At 42.4% G+C, this 18472-nt stretch overlaps 1 protein-coding gene across 1 annotated transcript; it reads right to left on the bottom strand.

Annotated features, from left to right (window-relative positions):
* Positions 1–1097: 1097 nt before the first annotated feature.
* On the bottom strand, positions 1098–17289 carry TTPA (alpha tocopherol transfer protein). The gene is made up of 5 exons (XM_081874704.1): positions 16651–17289; positions 7613–7766; positions 6150–6343; positions 5329–5439; positions 1098–3337 (listed from the first exon to the last, which is right to left on the bottom strand). The coding sequence occupies exons 1-5, from the start codon at positions 16924–16926 to the stop codon at positions 3164–3166; spliced, it is 909 nt and encodes a 302-aa protein (XP_081730830.1). The 5' UTR covers positions 16927–17289; the 3' UTR covers positions 1098–3163.
* Between the last annotated feature and the right edge of the window lie 1183 nt (positions 17290–18472).

The following is an 18472-nucleotide window of genomic DNA, read 5'->3' as shown; positions in this document are numbered from 1 at the left end:
AGGGGAATTCGACAAATCCATGGAGGAAAAGGTTATTGCTGATTACAAGTCATAATGGATATATGTTGTTTGCAGTATCAGAGACAGTATATCTCTGAATACTAGTTGCTGGGGAATAGCAGCAGAAGAGGGCTATTGCCTTTGGGCACTGCTGATGGGCTGAAGGTGGGTGGGAATCGGACAATACCAGTAGGCCACATCCCTAATTCACCCAACCCCTGCAGGCCAACTTTGATAAATGGACTGGCTAACCATCTGTCAGTCACCAGCTGTGATAATAACATCAGATTATTGACACTCATAAAAGTTTTAGAGTGGCAGCTACAGCAACCTCCTCTGAAGATGCACATTCAGCAACCATCAGCTGACTGGCGCTGGGAGCTTGCCTTGTGATGGGCTTGCTGCCACTGCTGATCAGCTGATAGGCAGTTACAGAGAGTTCCTTTGAAATGTTTCTGGAGGAAGCATTTTGAGTGTAAATAGCTTCCTATGCATGGGATGCGGGTGGCACTGTGGGTTAAACCACAGAGCCTAGGGCTTGCTGATCAGAATCCCCGCGACGGGGTGAGCTCCTGTTGCTCGGTCCCTGCCCCTGCCAACCTAGCAGTTTGAAAGCACGAAGTGCAAGTAGATAAATAGGTACCGCTCCAGTGGGAAGGTAAACGGCATTTCTGTGCACTGCTCTGATTCACCAGAAGTGGCTTAGTCATGCTAGCCACATGACCACATGTACGCCAGCTCCCTCGGCCAGTAAAGTGAGATGAGAGCCGCAACCCCAGAGTCGTCCACGACTGGACCTAACGGTCAGGGGTCCCTTTACCTTTACCTTTAGCTTCCTATGCAGTAGAAAAACTGCTCCATTTAAATGGAGCATCCCCCATGCAGACAAAAACATGCTGCTTGGTGGAAGTACTTTGAATCCAAAGCACTTCCTCCAGCACTATTAACATAAATAGTTTGTCTTCAAATTTTGACTGTTTAATGAACTACTCTTAGTATAGAATGAACAGAAATAGACTGTCCTGAAATAATATTTAGTATTGCAATAAAAACAAGTGGTGCTGAGAAAAAGATACACTCACAAATGATGGGACAGCTTGGCTCATTTATAATGTTTAATTTTATATGTACAAAATTAGAAAAAAAAAATACAGCATATAACAAATTGTATCTACTAACATGTTGCTGGTTGGGTTGTTTTTTTAAGGCACACTTGGTACAATTAGAGTTCCTTTATCATTTCTAAATTACATGATTTCTTCCTTTCTGTTCTGCTGATGTCATGCTACCCTATAGGATTCTAAAACTACTGGATAAAATATAAATTAGACATCTGAAAATTAAATATCTTTCCCATTAATAAATAATTTGCTCAGTAACTGTTAATAGAACAATGTTGGCAAATGCTTAAGTATTTATCACATGTAACAGAGTATTGTGACACTTTAATTAAAGACTAATTTTTTAGACTGCAATCCAGTGCACTTAACTCGTTGGGGGGTGACTTTTAAGCGGAGATGCATATGATTGTCCTGTTATTGCAGAGCCCAAAGCCCATTTTGTCAGATGCATGACATGGTAAGAAGTTTAGGTAGACAGAGAAAGCTGTAGATCTGTCACAGTAGTTTGTGGGCAATTCACACAAAATCCAATAAAATAAGAAAAGTTTATACATCCTGAGGACCTAAAGCTATTCTAACTGCCACAGAACCATCAGAATAGGCTCATTGCCTTGTGCTGGGAAGTGACAAGGCACCGCAGCTTGATAGAGCTTTCCTTTTTGCTTTGCAGAAAATACTGTTGTAGCAAAACTGTTTCATATTAGCAGGTATTCACATCTTTTCAGGGTGCTGGTCCAAGAGGATAAGGAATCAGGGCTTACCCAACTAGGGAATTAATAAATACGTAACAGCTAAAATTTGACTTTTCCCATTAGTGCTCTATGCTACCAACCCCTCTCCAGCAGCGGTAGCTAAGTATTTCACAGATAATCCACCTCTCCCCATAAAATAATTTCAAGGAATGATAATCTTCTGAAAGCAAACAGTAAGGCTAAGAAAATAATTAGTGTGCCTAAGCACAATTACTATTCTAAGGACTATGCTGCAGTTGGTGCATATTATTTTATGTATTTACTTGTTAGCCCCTTGTCAGCTTGTACAATGAAAGAATAAGTAAAACCTGCAATCCTTTATTCACTTACTTGAGAGTAAATTCCACTAAACCCAGTTGCAATTACTTCGGAGTAGACAGAAGGCTCAGAAAAAACTTCACTGAATATAACAAAGATTTTATGTAAACATAAGCTTAGCCTGCAAATATATCTAAATTACTAGCTCTATTGTTGTATAAAAAGTTTGATCCCTCTCCAGTATCCCAAAGGCACCATAATTGAAAGTAGGTTCATGATTGATAATAAGACAACTTTGTGTATGATGGATTATTTTATGGCTATTAGTCATAACAGCTGAAGTCAGCTTCTGTATTTAGAGGCACCATATTTCTGAATACCAGATACTAAGGCAAGAAACTGAAAATGGCTACTTCCACTTTGCCACACATGCCAGCTTCTAAAGGGCATCTAGTTGGCCACTAGGAAGAACAGTGGGGTAGATGAGCCTTTGATCTGATCTTAGGCTGTTCGTATGTTTGTTTTAATCATACATCCAGCAGGCAATTCAATTAACATATAAGAAGCTGCAAAGTGCCTTCTAGTGGAAATATTTCCCTTCCTGTAAAATGGACGGGGAGCCTGTGCCCTTCAGACATTACTGGACTATAACTCCCATCATCCCTGGCCAGTGGCCGGGCTTGCTGGGGCAAACAGAAGCTAGAGTCCAGCAACATCTAGAGGACCCACACATTCACCACCCTTGTTGTAAAATTTCTATTTTACTTGTTCTCTTCCTTGCCTCAAGAAAGAATGCAGCAGATTATTCAGATATCAAAACATTTGACATTGGTCTAAAAGCAATTTCACATTTATCTAAGTCAAGTCTGCATATGTAGTTGTTTGTTTCACTAACTTCTGTAGTCTGAGCCAACCTCAACCCCCATTTAAATCTTCTGTAAATCACATTGAAGCTATCATTGTCGTCGTCACCATCATCTCTCTCTCATAGTTTGGTTAATAATCAAATAACTGTGCTTCTCCCAGAACATACTACTTAAACAGAGTAATACTCTGAAGATAACTTTCAGAATCCATCACGAAGTTAGTCCATTCTTGGGAAAGGGTTTCAATGGCGACAGCTTCACCGCCATATTCTTTTGGGAGAATGCTGGCTGGAAAGTGTTGTTGGAGAGTAGGAACATAGTTACTCCCATGCATGTGGATCTGCAATAAGAGGAATTGTTTCCACTTTTACATAATATTCAAGAAGACAAAATTCACTCTCAGAGTATTGTACAGTTTAAGTCCTGTTAAGGCAAGTGGCTTAGTTAATAGGGAAATTGATGTGTACAGTTGTTCATGATGAGACCACTGACTGCCTGTTTCCTACTAGGCCCAATTCAAGGTGTTGAAAGTGCTGCACTCTACCTATATGCAATGCTATTTTTCTAGAAAAAGAGGTGCCAGAGCTCACCATGAACTTCTCCCTTGTTCTCTTGGAATGGCAATGGCACCCACCTAACAGGTGCTGGAACTGAGCTCTGGCTGAAACAAAAGATCTGCCTATATGACTTATGATTGCATATTATTTTTATTTGATGTTTTCAAGTTTTATTATTTGCTTTGTGATACATATATTTTTATTGAATTATTTTGTAAACCATCCTAGGATCTGAACAGATGAAGTACAAGTCTGTGAGCACTTTGAAAATGATGCTGTGATTACAAAGACCCAGCATAAGTTTCTCAAAAACAAGTAATGCCAAATTAATCTCATTTCTTTTTTCAATAGAGTTACAAGCTTGGTGGATCATGGAAATGCTGTGGACATAGTGTATCTTGATTTCAGGAAGGGTTTTCACAAAGTCTCCCATTATATTATTGCAGAGAAGCTAGTAAAATGTGGCCTGGATGAGGTAACTGTTAGGTGGATTTGTAGCTGATTGCTGCTAAAAACTAAAGAATGGTCACTAACAGTTCCTTGTCATTCTGGGGGAAAGTGCTAAGTGGGGTGGTGCAGGGATCTGTCCTGGGCCGTTGTTGTTCAATGTCCTTATAAGTGAATTTGATGAAGGTAATGGGGTGATGCTCATCAAATTTGCAGATGACACCAAACAGGGAGGTGTAGCCAATGCTACTGAAGACAAAATTGAAATTCAAAATATCCTGACCAGATTGGAGAACTGTGCCCAAACTAACAAATGAATTTCAATAGGGACAAAGATAAAGATAAGAACCAGCTGCACAAATATAAGATGGGATTGTCAGTACTACATGTGAAAAGGATCTATGGGTCTTAGACCACCAGCTTAACATGAGTCAACAGTATGATGAAGCAGCAAAAAAAGTCAATGGTCTTCTAAGCTGCATCAACAGAAGTATACTGATCAAGGGAAATAATAGCCCCGCTCTATTCTGCCTTGGTCAGAGCACACCTAGAGTCCTGTGTCCAGTTCTGGGCACCACAATTTAAGAAGATTATTGACAAGCTGGAACATGTGCAGAGAAGGGCGACCAAGATGATCAAGGGTCTGGAAATCAAGCCTTATGCGGAACGATTGAGGAAATAGTCTATGTTTAGCCTGGTAAAGAGGACACTGAGAGGAGATATTATAACCATCTTCAAATATCTAAATGGGTGTCACATGGAGGATGGAGCAAGCTTGTTTTCTCCTGCTTCAGAAGCTAGGACCTGAACCAATGGATTCAAGTTACAAGAAAGGAGATTTTGACTGAACATCAGGAAGAATTTTGTGACAGTAGGAGCTGTTTGACTGTGGAACAGACTCCCTCGGGAGGTGTTGGACTCTCCTTGGAGGTTTTTAAGCAGAGGTTGGATGGCCATCTGCCACAGATACTTTAGTTAAGATTCATGCATTGCAGGGTGTTGGACTAGATGACCCTCAGGGTCCCTTCCAACTCTACAATTCTAGGGTTCAATGTGGAGCATCTCTACAAGGGCTGTTGTTCTTGTGTAGGCAACCCTTTGGAGACAGTGGGGAATACAGTGTGGCCTACATGGGAAACGTGCATGAAAATAGCTTGAATGGCACCATCTTGTGGCATTTTGAACTATTGTATGAACCCACATTAATGAAATATAAAACTTATAGAACCCTACTGGAATAAAAGAGGTGTAGTCTCTTTTTATTTAAAAAGAAAATGTGTTGGGATAATGTGTGAATTTCATAGGAAAAGAATTAGCATTTACTCACCCGTGCTTTAATCTTTTCTGAGAGGAATGTCTTAATTAGAGCAAAGACTGGGTGAAAGAGCAAAGGCTCATTAACCAAGTGGATTCCACGAACTTTTAGTGGAAAGGCATCCTGCGAAGAGAGCAGAGAGAAGCATGATAGAAGACTAGGATCTTCATATTCTAATGCCTACATTCACATGAGCAGACCTGCCAAAATGTCAGACTACATTTGATTTTAAGCAGAAATTTTCTGACCATAGCCACCCCTGGGTTTTCAAGTACTTAGGACTACACTTATAAAACAGTCACAATGTGCCTATCTCATAAGAAAGAAAATAAATGTGGGGTTGAGAAAATTCAGGATAAATTGGCCCAGTTCAGACGGATATATCTTGCCTTATTAAGCTGAGATATGCCTGTGCCTTGTGCTTAAGCACTCCATTCTCACGCTGCCCTTCCCTCCTCCCTTCTTAGCATTCCTGGGTTAATTAATAATAGTTTCCTCATTACACCTGAACCACCACCAACACTTTCCACCCTGAGCAGCAGGACTTAAGAGGCAGCAGTGGATCCACATCTCTGCTCAGCCCCACAGCTCCCAGTCAGGAGTTATATTGGTTCCCTAAGAAGGACGTGACACACTCTGCCCACTTGACCAAGTGCTAATAATACTAAATATCGGTAGTGGTGTTGTTAGAATACCTCAAGCCATCTAGAACAGCAGAATTAGACTGTATTAAAAACACAGGAGCTATCTAATGCTCTTGTTCTCCAAAAACATTGGTACGTGAAAGCCACTATCTGCTTACAGCATAACTAAAATTTAGAACCAAAGCTCACTGTGATTGCGGCAGCTATTATCTTGGCAACCGTAGGCGTGATCTGAAATGCATGAGCGAATCTCCATCCTTGAAGATCAAAGATACCCTTGACTCCATTCCGCTGTGTTTCTAGCTCTCTCACAATGAGCTCAGATGTGATAAGACTTAAACGAAACAAATCAAATGCTGTGAATGTCTTTGGGTCCCATTTTCCTAATGACAAAAGAGAGGAGAGAGGGAGATGAATAAAGTAAGCACTTTCCCCCCAAAAAGGCCAATGGAACTAAAATGGCTTAAACGTGGTACTTTGGCTTAAACTGGACAGTGGACTAGGCTGCAAGAATAATGGGCAAAATACACCCGTTTGCTGATTTCTCACCTGCTTTGAAATGATGTCACTTAAATAAATGCCTAACCCTTCATGGGCTACAAAAATGCTAAGCTGATTTTAACCTTCAGCCCCTTTTCCCTTCTCTCAATTCCTGCTTGCACACAGACCATCCCCACTTCCATGTCTCCTCCAGTGTCCTAATTCAAAGCCCACTTTGTCCATACAACCCATTATTTTTACCTTCATCTCCTTTATTCCTACCTCCTCCTTCCTACAATTCTCCCTTGCACACAGATCCCCCTCCATTTCTGGGCTTCCTCCTGCCTCAGATTCCACAGCCCCCTTTGCACTCACATACCCTGATGCTATATGTTACTGTACCTTAAAGATGAACAGAATCTTAAGAGCAAGTCTGTCAGCTCGTTCAGTTAGAGAAGGTTCGACTGAGTTGATGGATGTTGTCACCGTATGAGTGTTTGATAATAAAATATTTGTTCTAAATTTCTACATTGAATCTGGAATGTCATGTTGAAGTCAACACATAGCACTAGGAACTAAATACACTGTGTGAAAGTACTGTGAAATATTTGAGGGCTCCACATCCTCTATGTCTCTCACACAAGGCAGCTGAGGAAAAGAAAAGGGGAAAGAGAAAAGAGAGAGATATTGAGAGGAAAATGCAGGTTTTAAACAAGTGGCAGAGGTTTGAATAAAGAAAGTGGAAGTGGGAGACACTGAGAGAAAAAGTGACAGTTTAAAAGAAGGTTTCAATGCTGCAAGAAGGGAGCTGGGAGCAGCACTTTTTGTATTTGCTTTTTGGTGTTATTTTCTGTGTACAATTTCTGTGTTGTACCCACCTGTGCTACTTTTGCAAACAACCACGATCACAACAACCCTCCCTTTCCAATCTATTCAGACCCCTCCCACCACTTTCCATTCTCGGAGTCCTTCCTAGCTTCCTGCCATGGCCATTGCTGTTGTGAAACCTGCCTTCTCTTCTGCCTCCTCCACCCTAACTTCATGCAAATCCAGGATTCTGATGAAGTACTACAAATCCACCAGTGGGGGCTGCGAGACGACAGCCTTACATTACAAGAAGTCAGAGGCAGAGCATGCTACTTGCCAGTGTTGCAAAAAGAAAAGCTACTTGCCAATTCTGTAAATGAGAACTTTGCTACCAGCGGGGTCCCTCTCCTTCAGAACTCCAAGGTAACCAGATTTCATCAGACCAAGGAGAGAGAAAGGTCGTACATCTCCAACTATTTCTGGGAATTCAGCTCTCCACTTGTGATAGTTTTTCAATAGCTGGGAAAGAAATAGCAGAAAGAGGGGGAGATAGTACCGCAAAGCAGTCAGTTGTAGAGTATTCTGTTACATGATTCTTATGTTGTAAAATATTACTGCCCTTCTTGCAGTATATGCATACTTTTATCTCAGTTAAGTTCACAAACTGTGTGCAAATATATTTTAACATTTAGGCTGGTTTCCTTTTGTTGAAATTAATCTCCTGTAACACTAGACTTAACCATAGATAGCTTAGTCAATAAGAGTGTGATGCTGATAATGCCAAGGTTGCAGGTTTAATCCCTGTGGTGCAATTAGGTAGCAAGGAGTCTGGATTTTAATCCCTACTCAGAGATGAGGCTCACAGGTTAATCCTGTACCATTCAATATACAGCATCTCAAGCTAACCTGCCTCACATGATTGCTGTGAGGGGGGTGGGGAAGCAGGCCCTCGTGTTCATTGCCTTGAACTTGATGGGAGGAAGAACAGTGCACGATTGTGACAGAAAGTATAAGCTTCCAAAACAGGACCAGTATAAGGTTTCCAACCCAGCCTTCACCATAAAGGTATATAATCATACAATTGAAAACAAGTAAAACTTGCTTACAAGTATACAATGTTAAGAAGCAAAACAATTTCAAACAAAGCAGCATAGGTGTGGGTCCCACAATTATTAACACAGTCACTTAGGCTGAATCCTGTGCTGGCTTACCTTGGAGTAAACTCCACTGGATCCTATTTGCATCTGAGTAAGCATGTAAAGAAATCACTGAAACCAAGCATGTGGGTTGTATCCAAAGAAGACATCCCATGAGTGCAAAGACTTCTGCCTGCACAACGAGACTTCCCTTCCCCTAAATCTCCTCTGGAAGGTTGGGGGGACCCTCAGAAACAGACTGGGAGGTGTAGAAGACAAGGGAGGAAAAGTCCTGTTGTGCAGGTGAAAGTATTCATGCTGATGGGATGACTTCATTGGATTCAACCCTAGATTTTTCCACACACCACCAATAAACAATGCAGATAGCAACACCTTTTTACAGCAAGACTGTTGAGCACTATAGAGATTTTTCTGGTTGCTAGCCTGGTTCAGAGACAATGTTGGTCTTTCTTTCTGGAGGAAAAGAAAACAGATCCTTTCCCCATTGGTACTGTATTCAGAACAAGGTAGAATTCAGGAGCACTACATAACTATTATCTAACCAGAACATGATTTTTACATAAGTCTTGTCTAACAGGAATTTTACTTGGAACGATATTTGCTACTTAATAGGTTACACTCGGTACGTAAACAGGGAAATATCCATAGTTTATTCTAAGACTTATCCAGGTAGATGAAGCTACCTTTCAATTACTATTCTTCTGTCAACAATTCATTTCTTTTTCTTTCTCATAAATGCAAAATAATAATACAAGTTTTCTCCTTCATTTTTTGGTCCCATTATCAAATCTGTATAAATTGTCTCACTTTCATTAAGAACAAAGCTTCCAAGGAGTAATTTGTTGATATCTGAATGCACTTGCCCCATGATCAACATGAAGTAAGTCCCTTTGGGCAATCATTCTGGAATATGGAGCAGTTTTTGATACCTTCAGAACTATGTTAAGTAGCTAAACGTGCTAAACAAAGAAGCTAAATGTATAACTGTGAAGAAGTGCCTGGAAAGAATGAAGAAATGAGCCAAGCTTCTCTTTTAATAGAGAAATCCAGCATCTTCTTTCTGCACTCTCACCTAATGAATACATTTGGGCAGATGATCTTATCTTGCATTCATATCAGTGTACGTACAACCTATAATTTCATTCGAGTTTTGTCTTTCATTGTTCTGATCAGTATCTGCATGTTTCCTGAACATGCATACTTCTTATATTGGGACAGAGGACTTTGCTTATGGATTTTCACATTTGTACCAATGCACCCACTAACAAATCTGATTCAGTTTACTCAGGTCATCTGTAGAGTGATCTCATGATCCTAGCCATCAACACAGTTATTCTAAGGCATTTTCATTTACCAATTAAAGCAGGAATGACAAGTACCCAGGGCTCAAAAGAAAAATTAATGTATAGCTTTAAAGGTTTATGTGCTTCTCATATGAGAAATGATTTATCCACATTAATCATCCTTAGGCTTTCAACCGGAGATATTTGGGTTGGAAAAAGTCTAGCCTCACAGTTTGTTCCCAAATGTTGGAGAAATTCTTATGAACTTTGAATGGATATTTCCCAATGCTTAATTCTTAGCCTTTCCCCCATTTTCAACAGGATGCTTGTTTTTCCAATAACACTTTATGTTGTGACATAATCCTCCTTATTTTGAATAACACTTATGGCAAAGGAAACAGATTTGTTAAGTTTAATACACAAGCGTTATCAGTTTGGGACTGTATTAAACAAACACCATGATTCCTTATCTCTGGATTGTGCCGAGCTCCTAAATCAGGAATACTGTATCACACTGAACTAAGATTGTGTATACATTGCAGGGGTACCATGACCTAAGCCAGTGATGGCCAAACTTGGCCCTCCAGCTGTTTTGGGACTACAACTCCCATCATCCCTAGCTAACAGGACCAGTGGTCAGGGATGATGGAAATTGTAGTCCCAAAACAGCTGGAGGGCCAAGTTTGGCCATCACTGACCTAAGCCATATCTTCCCAAGTGCTTCCACTGATGTGAAGTACCTTGAATGAAGCAGTGTGGGAAGGAGACTGATCAGTCAGATCAGGAGGAACCCTTGTGGACTATTAATGGCAAGAGGAAGGCATAAAAGGAAGGGTCAAAAGGTAGGAAATGTGCACAACAGGGGATGGAGTTGGTGGGTGGATGTGGTCTAACAGGAGACAGAGCCAAAAGAAGAAAAGGCTGACAACTGGTATTGGCAGCAGAGTTGTACCAAGGCTTAAGTCAGCCAAACCCACACAAGCAGCTGTTGTGAGAAGCCCAGACCCTACCTGGAAGTATATACTCGGAGCAGAAATCTAGAAATAGATTGCCCTGGGAGATTAAGAGAGCACAGAAGTTCTTACGTCTATTTCACCAGGCATATTCCTGGAGCGCTTATTCATTCATTTATACAGATGTTTTGCGCAAAACTGCTTTTGTACAAAACTGCTACATTAAAAATAAATTTGGCCTATTTACAATTACAGTACCCTATTTACAATGGTTACTGTCATCTATCTATAGGGCCAATTGGTATTTCAAGATTCCTTACTAGCCACAGTTCTGAAGGAAATCCTTTCTTGAAGGCAGTATTTCTTCTTTTCCACCTTTGACACTGAGGGTTGTCTCTGAGTAATTTCACTCACTTGAAGTTGTTTTCTAATGTTGTTAATATCTATCTATCTATCTATCTATCTATCTATCTATCTATCTGTGCAAAGCATGGGTACTATGAATTTCTCAACTACTCAGAGGAAAGCTCCTAGATACAATAGTGATAATAGATTTTCTGTCACAGCCACAGCAGTAAAGAATGCTGGCACACTTGCGTGCATTATTGATCCAGTGAGGAGTTAGGCTGGAGACCAAATGTATCACTTTGCTAGGCTCCCCATAACAGTATGAATAAATGTTGCCATTTGTAGCAAAGTATTAGTTGTAGCACTTGCTCTATTCTGACTGTGAATCAATAACTGCACAAAAGGAGTGCAAGGCAAGCAACTAACATTAACTGACTCAGGAGTGAGTATAATTACCTTGATATAATTCAAGTGGTGCAACCGTGTGGTTTTTCCTCCTCTATCATATAACCAAAGCACACACCCCAAATGAGTAGATAATTGTGGATGCTGGAGACTCCCAAGGCTTTAAAAACAACAACAACAACACTGTTGGGAAGATGCCAACAGTTCTATGCTCCCTAACAGACCAGCTTCATATAACTCAATAATTGTGCTTGCTTGCAAGGTTTTAGGTTACCAGAGATCCTTAAGTTGCCAAGGATCTGAGACTAATGCACAGGAGATGTTCTTTCTGATAGGCCACTGGAAGTAAAGGAGGCCAGTAGATGGCCTTCCAGCTGCTTCTCTAGCCCACAATGCATCAACAAACACCCTCATCCTGGACCACTTCCATCAAAGACTTATGGGAGATAAGTTGACAGCAAGTTTCTTCCTGCAAGCACCAGTATGGGGCTGGATGATGAAGAAGAATAAATGAGAGGTGGTGGGATGAGAGAGAGGTCACATGGGTTTGAGGGGCAGGAGAACATAGAGGAAAAGCTATGGGAGTATTCATTTCCCTTCTGTACTCCTCTTGTGAGTATATGCATGCATACATGTGAGTAGAAATGCATTTGTGTGTGTGTGCGCGTGTGAAAGGAAGTGTAAAGGTGGGGTTCCATACCTATTAAATGAAGGTTTTATATGCATGCTAAAATGTGGGAGAAATGTTTGCATGTGTGCTTTGAGGTTTTCTGCAATCAAGCCGTATATAAAAATTATGAAATAAAATAAATCAACACACGGGCATCTGTGAATCAGCAAGAGCCCTCTTCCTTCCTGTGCCCTAATTTCCTGTACATTTTTCCTAGGATGAAAGAGAATCAGGTAGCCTTGTATTATTGATGTATGAATGGCACTGCAAACAGACATCAAATAAACTTTGTGCTTTTATATTATTGGAAATGCAGGTATAAGCATTTACATTATCATCAGAAGCTTAAAAGACAATACTGAATGGGTTTTCAGCTGAGCCATTCAGATCCTATATCCTTCTTCTGAGGATATGCTCACCTAGCCACTTCATGGTCTGAAGATCACTGTTTCCTTTCTTTTTGCTTTCCTCTGTGCCTTACCCACTGGCAGCATGACTTACAAAATTTTAAAAGATATACAAACATACGGTATTTATTCCTTCTTCAGTTCTCCGTTAGCATACATGGCATTAACATGAGTCCATGTTTTATTCGTGACAAAGGGAGGTGCTTAATCTCCTAAATAATGCCTGAAAATTTGTCTTTCTTTTAACTGTGGTAGAGTATCAGTGCTGCACACCCCAAGGTCCAAGGTCCAATCCTCAGCATATCCAGGTAGGTCTGGCATAGATCCCAATCTGAAACCTGAAAAACTGCTGCTAATCAGGGAAAACAATACTGAGCTAGGCACTGTAATAGATAATGGTCTGACTCAATAGAAGACCATCCTATGTTACTATTCTCTGCACCAACCAAGAACCTACAACTGCACAAACCAGCATGCAACGTCTGTGTGTAATTAGTTTTCCAATATATTCCCAATAATAGCCAAATTATAACAACAACAATTAATTCCCAAATTATACAATTATCAAAATGGCAGTCAACTTCCAATTAATACATTTTAGTTAAAGTGGCTCCCTGCATGGTGGTTTGGGTGCATTTCCGATCTTAAATCACTGCATTCCATAATCTTAATGAATGTCAGTTACTTTTCAGTTATAATAATAATCCCTTAGTTAACAGCTACATAATCAATGATTTCTATTCATGATGTTACAATATATAAGTTTATAAAGCTTCAAGTGGCAAACTCAGACTATTATCTTTATTCTGTCCTGTGTGTGAAAACTGTTATGTCCCTGGAGATTCCTTCTGTCCATATATGGTGTTGTCTCTTTCACTTCTCAGTTGTTGTTTAACACCAAACGTTAAAAACTTCCCTAAACAGGGCTGCCTTCAGATGTCTTCTAAAAGTCAGATAGTTGTTTATTCCCTTGACATCTGAAGAGAGGGTGTTCCACAGGGAGGGCACCACTACCGAGAAGGCCCTCTGCCTGGTTCCCTGTAACTTCGCTTCTTGCAGTGAGGGAACCAGCAGCCACTTCCCTCTCTTTTCTTTGCAATATGATGTGACATTGGGCTGCCCCATCACCAACATCTAATGATATGTGGCTGTTGGTAGGGCAATGTGCAAGAGCAATGATATTGCATCACACACTGTGTTATAACGGCAAACAAAGAGGGACGAAGACTGACAGCAGCTCCATATTTGTTTACAAGACATGTTACATGGAGTTCTGTGATTGTAACACTGCACATACTTTCCCACCCCTTTCAGAAAGCAGCCACAGGGTTGTGTGGGTGTGTGAGAGAGAAATCTGAAAACAAGATTTGGCCAAGTACCCACCAGTTTAACATCCTGTTCTCACAGTGGCTGGCTATATACCCGTGGGAAACCCATAAGTAGGATGGGAGAACACAGTGTTCTCTCCCAGTGGCGAGGGAAGGGGGTGCGAGGGGGGGTGCGGCTCGCCCTGGGTGCCATTACTGTGGCAGGGGTGACAAACTGGGGTTTTTTTTTAATTGGGCTCACAAAACTTTTTAGGAGTGACGTGGTGGCTTAGGTGCCTGCAGGTTCCACTCTGCCTAAAACGGCAGCGTGGGACTTGCGTCTGCCTACTGCCTCTCCCTCAGCTGCCCTACAGCTGAGGGAGAGGCAGCGGAGAGGCTCAAGGCGTTGGAGAAGCTCGCCCCAACCCATGGGCAGTTCACCCTGCCCCTGGCTGCAGGACGTGCGCCTGTACCAGACACCCAAGCAGCTAGCTATGCCGCTGTTCTCTCTACTTGGGATTCCCAGCAACTGGTACTTAGAGGCATACTGCCTCCAACAGCAGAGGCAGAACATCTCAACAGCTTCTAGCCATAATGGCTGCCATTATCCTCCATGCATTTATCTAATTTATCTAATGAGAGCCAGTGTGGTGTAGTGCTTAAGAGCGGTAGACTCGTAATCCGGTGAACCGGGTTCGCATCTCCGTTCCTCCACATGCAGCTGCTGGGTGACCTTGGGCTAGTCACACTTCTCTGGAGTCTCTCAGCCCCACTCACCTCACAGAGTGTTTGTTGTGGAGGAGAAAGGGAAAGGAGAATGTTAGCTGCTTTGAGACTCCTTCAGGTAGCGATAAAGTGGGATATCAAATCCAAACTCCTCCTCTTCTTCTTCTAATTATCTTTTAAAAGTGGTAACTATAACTACATCTTTGATCAGGAACAGTGTGCATGTGGATTAGCCCTTTGCAGTGCTTTTTTCTGGGGGAGACACATGGGTACACATACCCCTAAACGTGTTGTGAATCTTTGTACTTTTGTCCATTTACTGTATTTATTTCCCCTGATTTGAACTATAAAATGGTGATTTTCTTGAGTCAAATCGAGAGTACTACTCCTAAATATTTTTTAAGAAAAAAAGCACTGGCCCTTTGTCCCCATATAAAATCCCTGAATTAAAGTGCCTACCCAGATGCTACTGGTCTTCTTAGATGTCTGCCACACACCAGAGGAACAGCTAGCATATTAGTATCCTACCTACTGCTTGCTTCAGATAACTTGTGGGTTGTTTTTTTACTGCTTCTTGCCATACTGAGAAGCACAGGCATTATCACAGATGTTTTTACAAACACCAAAAGGTACAAAAAGGGTAAGAAAAATAGACAATTCTAAACAGTATCCTGAAATAAAAAGTTCCTTAAAAACAAGTGCACCTGGGGGGAGGAATTACATTAACTGGAAAAATACATAAAGTTGAAAGGTACTAGCCAATACTGTAATTAGGGTCCAAAGACAGATGCAGTAATCTATGAATGAGGAACTATGTTTTACAAGACCATGTCTCTGGAGTTTTATATGCAAACATAGATGTGTGAGCTTCAGGACAAATGAACAATCCAAAAGATTGTTGGTGGACTTGCCTCTCACTGGGCTTTATAGGACAAACTTTGGACTATTTGCTGCACACAACATGGTATTCTTTATGTGATGCTGTGCATCTAATGTGATATATTTTGTTTTTTGTGATGTAAAGAAACTTTGGGAACTATTTTTTCACGATGACTTTTTTTTAAGGACTTGTCTTTTTAAAACAAGTATTTTACTGCCCCTCAAGAATAATAACATTAATCAGAAACTGTGCAAAGCAAAAATATACCATCAATTTATTTCATTCTAATATTTAGCAGGCGTGGTGTGTTTCCAGAGCAAGTCCATCCATGAGGGCAGGTGAGGCGACCAACTCAGGCCACAGGGCTCACAGGGGCAGCAGATCTCAATGTTAGTCTTTCTCTCCCTCCCCCTTAGTCCTGATGTGGAGTTCACTCACCCCTTCTTCCCTGGCCATGGAAGGTTGGCCTCAGTTGCAAAAATGCCCTGTGTGTTTGTAACAAGGTGCCTATGAATAGGAAGTCGATGCTGTTAAATAACTGTAGTGTCCATCCTTAAGCTTGCAAGGTAGGAAGCCCCAGAGTGGGGTGGGGTGGGGTGGAGCCCAAAGCTGCCATGTAAAGCTGCTTTAACTCAAGGGGCTCCTAAATATCCTGAAGTATTATTGCATGTGCATACATGGCCATTTCCAAGAGCTGTTCTAAGAGCTACTTTAAATAGCAATATGATGCTTGTTTCTGGTGTGGCTAAAGCCCTCTCCATAGCCTGCCACAGTTCAGCCTGGCTATAATAATAAATAATAAATTTTTATTTATATCCCGCCCTTCCCGGTTCAGAAAACCGGGCTCAGGGCGCTAACAACCAATTTAAAACACTTAATTGATGCAACAACAAAACAACATAAAATACAGTATAAAACGTGAATAACAATAAATTCAGAATTCAAAAATCAATTGCACATTACACAGAAGTGCAACCGACCCATGTCTTATGCTTTGCAGTGGGCAAACTGATTCTCTGCCTGCATCTCGCTTGTAGTGAGATGCGGGCTGTAGTCACAACCTGAAGTTTAGGCATCTCAAGAAAGCGTGGTAGTGCTGCAATCTTAGGCAAGGTGGGACTGAGTCCCTGATATGTGTGCACTGAAAAACAGAGTGAGCTAGGTAGGTTTCCCCGCGCGCGCTCAGCCTTGAGCAGCCGGCGTCCCCCGCAGCCCGGGTGGGCTAGACGCGCCTATCTCGTGCCCGCGCCCGCGCGCTCCCTTTTACCTTCCATGCCAGCTCGGCGTCGAAATCCCGAGCTCGCAAGAAGCGGACCAGAAAGGCGTCGGACAGGGACCAGGGCGAAGGATGCACGTTCTCCTCCTGGGCTCGGCGCCTCAGCGCGGCCACGGCGGCCCTCACCACCGGGGAGCCGTCGGGCAGCTCGTTGAGGTTCCCTTTCAGGACGCACGGCTCGTCTTGGCTCATGGCGCCACCTCCCCGCCGACTCCCTCGCCTCGGCCTGGCGCGGCTGCAACTGAGGGACGAGCGAGGGCTTCCCATGGCCCCGCTCCTCCGGCCCCATTACATAATAACGAGGGCGAGGAGTGCCTGGCGCGGCTGCCAAATTGGCGGCCGAGCAAACCGTCGAGTCTGCGCCGCGCCTCCCCATGGCAAACAGGAGCCGCCGCTTTCCTTGGCAGCCTTCGCCCACTCGGCTTCGAGCCAGGCTGCCTCGACTCCTGCGCCTCCGCAGGCGCAACTGACGAGGGTCCCCCGAGCCTGGCATAACGCACTGTGAAGCACTAGGGGCGGAGAAGGGACAAGGAGAACCCAAGCCCGGCTCCCCCCGGGAGAACCTCGTGGGCCACCAAGCGCAGCCTTGCTTCCTTGTCAACCTTCTTAGCACGTACATGGCTAATGTAGGACCAAACCACTGGGGTCCTGGATTGGAGGGGTGTGCGCATGGCTTCTAGCTTATATTCAAGACGGTGAAGGGAAGATGAAATGCGAGTTGGGGTCGGGGTCACCGGGATTTCATTTCCCTTTCCTGAAGAAACAAGCCTCACGCTCCCCAGCCCTGTGGCAAATGAGTGCCTCTCATCATGTGTAGAGGGGCTTTCCCTTACCCGCTAAAGCTCTCTTCCAGCTGGGAAGTTCATTGGAAGGGCTCGCCCGGTACATCTCCCAGGACACAATAAGCATGGGATGAGGAAAAACAACTCCCTAGTACAATAATATTAGTCTTGTGAGGGGGGGGGGGGCTATTATTCTCTGCAACAACGTTTATATCCAGCATGGATTTCAGCGTACTTCCATGGGGTTCCCGGGTCTTCCATCCAAACACCTGCTCAGCTGTAATAAAGGCTAAAAGAGCAATCAGTCATGCTGAGTATCTTACTTATGAGCAAGGTCATTAAAGAGTGGAATGCCGCAGCACAATTTTTCAAGGCTAAAGGTGGGTATTAATTAGGCCAATTCGGTAGTCAGCGCTTCCTTAAACCATTTAAAGTAGCCTTGTGCTGATTTCAACACTAGTTGAGTTAGAATACAGATACAGAACAAAGCAAAACAAGAGATCTAATTATGTTTGTCACTAAAGCCACTGCAGAATATCACTTGGCCCTGAAAGCCTATGTTACTCCCCATCAGGGACATGGGTTTCTGGGAAATTTCCAAGTGGAAATTTTTCAGTTTGCAATGGGAAATTCTCTTATGCCCTAGAACAGGCATGGGGGAAAGTGTCTCATGCTATATTCATTTTATTTACTACATGTATATCCTACCTATCCTCCAAGGAGTTCAAAAGGAAGCAGGATAGTTCCCCACCTCTGTGTGCTAGGTTTGTCAGAGTCAAGTGACAATGTATTCTAGCAGGGCCTCTGTAGTGGCTTTATTAGTTTAACCAGGTTCTGAGTGCTCTGCTTCTGTTAGAATATTTACTCCATTTAACTGTGTGATGTGTCCTTTAAATGTTTTGTTTTGACCATATCCTGCCCTTACGTAATGTCTTATGTATATAGACCCTGGCCTTTAGATTTATAATTATAATTTGCCAGCTTTTTAGGCTCTGAGATTCGTATTGGTAATCTAAAGCTGCAAGCATTCT

The sequence above is a fragment of the Podarcis erhardii genome, assembly GCF_964252035.2.
Source record: "Podarcis erhardii genome assembly, chromosome: 8".
Taxonomy (NCBI): domain Eukaryota; kingdom Metazoa; phylum Chordata; class Lepidosauria; order Squamata; family Lacertidae; genus Podarcis; species Podarcis erhardii.
The sequence above is the reverse complement of the archived record's forward strand: the minus strand, read 5'-3'. Positions and strand labels throughout refer to the sequence as shown.

Bases quoted from the DNA above. Each gene is read 5' to 3' on its own strand.
- TTPA (XM_081874704.1), bottom strand. From the start codon at position 16,926: ATGGGAAGCCCTCGCTCGTCCCTCAGTTGCAGCCGCGCCAGGCCGAGG. The intron at 7,767-16,650 runs GTAAAAGGGAGC...TTTCTTTCCCAG, and splicing joins ACGCCGAGCTGGCATGGAAG to CTATTGAAAAACTATCACAA. The intron at 6,344-7,612 runs GCAAGTAGCTTT...TTTTGTCATTAG, and splicing joins AGTTCTCATTTACAGAATTG to GAAAATGGGACCCAAAGACA.